The sequence below is a fragment of the Lactuca virosa genome, chromosome 2 (assembly GCF_052849685.1).
Source record: "Lactuca virosa cultivar CGN04683 chromosome 2, Lactuca_virosa_CGN04683_v6, whole genome shotgun sequence".
Classification (NCBI taxonomy): domain Eukaryota; kingdom Viridiplantae; phylum Streptophyta; class Magnoliopsida; order Asterales; family Asteraceae; genus Lactuca; species Lactuca virosa.
The window spans coordinates 185,053,094-185,056,489 of NC_136427.1; the positions used below are offsets into that span (position 1 = coordinate 185,053,094).

At 37.6% G+C, this 3,396-nt stretch overlaps 1 protein-coding gene across 1 annotated transcript; it reads left to right on the forward strand.

The window, feature by feature from the left end:
- Nucleotides 1–1,754: 1,754 nt before the first annotated feature.
- LOC145158023 (uncharacterized) lies at nucleotides 1,755–2,804 on the forward strand. The gene has a single exon (XM_079076985.1). The coding sequence runs from the start codon at nucleotides 1,755–1,757 to the stop codon at nucleotides 2,802–2,804; it is 1,050 nt and encodes a 349-aa protein (XP_078933111.1).
- The last annotated feature ends 592 nt before the right edge of the window (nucleotides 2,805–3,396 follow it).

The following is a 3,396-nucleotide window of genomic DNA, read 5'->3' on the forward strand; positions in this document are numbered from 1 at the left end:
TATTTATCAACATTCAAAATTGGGGATGTTCAAACAATTGTTAAAAGATAACGTTAAATTGAAAATTATATTTAATTCTATTCATGAGTGTGAGATGAAAGTTATTCTTATATATTTATCCCTTTAAGGAAAGAATAGTTATTTTATAGTTATATTGAATAAAATAATAATTTTTAATAATATATTTCTCAAAATTTTAAATAGATATTTTCAATTTGCACAATACACAGATCGAAAAATTCCTTTATTTATAAGCGATCCGGCGATTTCGGTCTTCCTAAACCCTCCGATCCTCAACTATTCACCGGCGGGATCAAATATCGGTGAAATCACGTCTTCAATACGATGGGAGACAATACATGGACGACAGTCAGTCACAGGAATAGGAACGTGCATGGAAATCGTAGGATTCAACATATCAGCCATGATTCTAGAAACAGTCACGTAAGGTCAGATATAACCTCTCTCTTTATCACCAATTTTCCGGATTCTGTTCAAGTCGGAGACATTCAGAGGGTATGTGGTGGAGCTTGTAATCGTTTGGGTAAGATAGTTGGTGTGTTTATCGCTAAAAAACTATCAAAATTGGGGAAACGGTTTGGTTTCATTAGGTTTTCAGGCGTTGGCAATTGCGACTCTCTGATTAAACAACTTCGTGAAGTTTGGTTTGGTTAATATAAACTGTTTGCCACCCTCCCTCGTTCCTTGGAAAACAATGTCCGTACACCCCAAACCGTTGGCTTCTCCACATCGTCTCATCGAGATGTGAGTGTAAAGTCCTATGCGAATGTGGTCCGAGGCTCAGCCAATGATATTAGAAACAGTAAAAACATGGAGGAGATTATTGACCTTACTTCTGGAGACTTCATAGTTGAAAAAAAAACAAAGGGCATGCCCCGTTAAGGCAAAAGACTTTTCTACACTTCCCAATCTCCGGGTGCTCTGTTTGGACGAGGGTTTTGATAATTTTCAAAATGAGATATGTCGGAGGTTTGTGGGTGTTGATTGAATTTACTTCCAATAACGCATGTAAAAACTTATTGAGTAGTAAAGCAATAGATCATTAGAATTTAGAAAAGAGAGTATGGGATCGAACCTTTGTGCCATCAGAACGGATGAGGTCAACAATGATATTCAAAAAGGATTTAATAGTTGGGGTAATGGCAAAAAGTATAAAAATAATAGAGAGGGACTTCAGGGGCAAAATGGGAATTCAGCAACAGAAAATGCTTTTTACCATTCTCTTGCTGAATGCCATGCTTCAAGTTCTCCTGTTGCTTCACAGTCAAATTCATCCGCTGCCCCTGGACCGGATGTTAAACTCTTAGTTGTCGTTGCCACTGTTCAGGCTGCTGTTGCTGAAGAACCGCAAGTAGCCCCTGCTGCTTCACCTAACCCGACAGTAGTTCCTGTTGTGAATTACGAGAACTCTTCAGCTTATGCTGCTAATTCTGGGTCACTTCAAATTGGAACATATACTTCTAATAAACATGCACCGGTTGGTTTTTTAGGTGGATACATTCGTATGTCGGGCATTCAATCTACGGATGATTCTCTTTCTCATCTGCCTGGTTTCTAAAATATGATTAATGGAGAGAAAAAAGTGTTCTTAGAAGGTTCTTTTAACATCGACTCAATTGTGGTTGAATCCAAAAAACAATTGCACTGGGAGGGATTATTGGTCTTAATATGAATGGTTGTTCTGAACATGTTAAAAATACTATTCAAGAGGAGCGATTTAAAAAAATTTAGATATGAATTGTTTATCTATCAATATTCAAGGAGCGGGTTCTTTAGAGAAACGGGTGTGGATAAAATCTCTTTGTATTAAATTTAAAGTTAACTTTTTGGTTGTTCAAGAAAAGAAAAAGGAGCTAATTGACCTTTCTCTTGTTGGTTCTTTTTGGGGTAACCTCGTGTTTTCTCATGCTTTTTCTCCTTCTCGCGGTGCTTCGGGAGGTATATTGGTTATCTGGGATCCAAATATCTTTAGTCATAATAAAGTAATCATTTCTGATTGGTATGTGGCGGTGGAGGGGGTTTGGGCTGTCTCTAGAATGGATGTCTTGCTGATTTCCGTCTATGCTCCCCAAAGAGATGATTGTAAAAGACAACTTTGGGATGAAATTTCTATCTTGATTGCTTCTTTCTCGGGAGAATGTGTGGTCATGGGAGATTTCAATGAAGTCATAAACGAGTCTGAGAGGTTTGGTTCTCAGTTCCAACATATTCCCGCTAGAACTTTTAATCAATTTATTGATCAGGCTGAATTAGTTGATATTCCTATGGGTGGGCCTCGTTATACTTGGAGAGATAGATGGGGATCTAAGTTTTCCAAACTTGATCGTTTTTTGGTCTCTGAAGGTCTTTTGTTGCGTTTTCCTCATATTATGGGTTTGGTTCTGGACAAAAATATCCTAGACCATTGCCCTATTGTCTTATTAGAGCATCGTGTGGATTATGGTCCGTCTCCTTTCCATATATTTCATTCTTGGTTGGAGCTGGAAGGTTTTGATGAAGTGGTTCATAATTCTTGGAACTCCAATGTTGTTGGGAATTTGATTGATAATCCTTGGGTTATTTTTAAGAAGAAGCTTCAACTTCTTAAATCTAACTTAAGATTATGGAACTCTAGTGGTCGATATCATTTGATTTGTAAAAGAAAAATTCTTCAAGATAAGGTTGAAGAGATTGATGCTTCTCTTATACTTGATGGGGGTAGTGCTGATCTTCGTGAACAAAGAGTTTCGACTATTAAAGAATTGACGGACTTAGATCATCTTTCTAGAGTTGAGTTGGCGTAGAAAGCGAAAATTCAGTGGGCTATTGAAGGGGATGAGAACTCTGGTTTTTTCCATGGTATTATTAATTAGAAGAGGCGTCATCTTGCTATAAGAGGTATCATGATTGATGGTGTTTGGGAGGAGGATCCTGGGAGGGTTAAGAAGGAGTTCCAAAATTATTATAAAAATCTTTTCTTGAGAAAAAAAAGAAGACGCCCTTCTAGTGATCCTAATCTATTTCATACTCTCACGAAAGATCACGTTCTTCTTCTTCAAGCTCCTTTCTCTAGTGATGATATACAAAGGGCTGTTTGGGATTGTGGTTCAGATCGGGCTCCTGGGCCGGATGGTTTCTCTTTTGGTTTCTTGAAAAGATTTTGGGATGTAATTTCTGATGATTTGGTGGCTTTCATTCAACATTTCCATAGTCACTGCTTGGTTCCAAAAGGTTGCAACGCTTCTTTCTTTACAGTTCTCCCTAAAGTTCATGACCCTAAGAATATTAGAGATTTTAGACCTATTAGTCTAATAGGTTGCCAATACAAAATTATTGGTAAATTATTAGCTAATAGGTTGGCGGAGGTTATTGGTTCTATTATTAATCTGGAGCAGT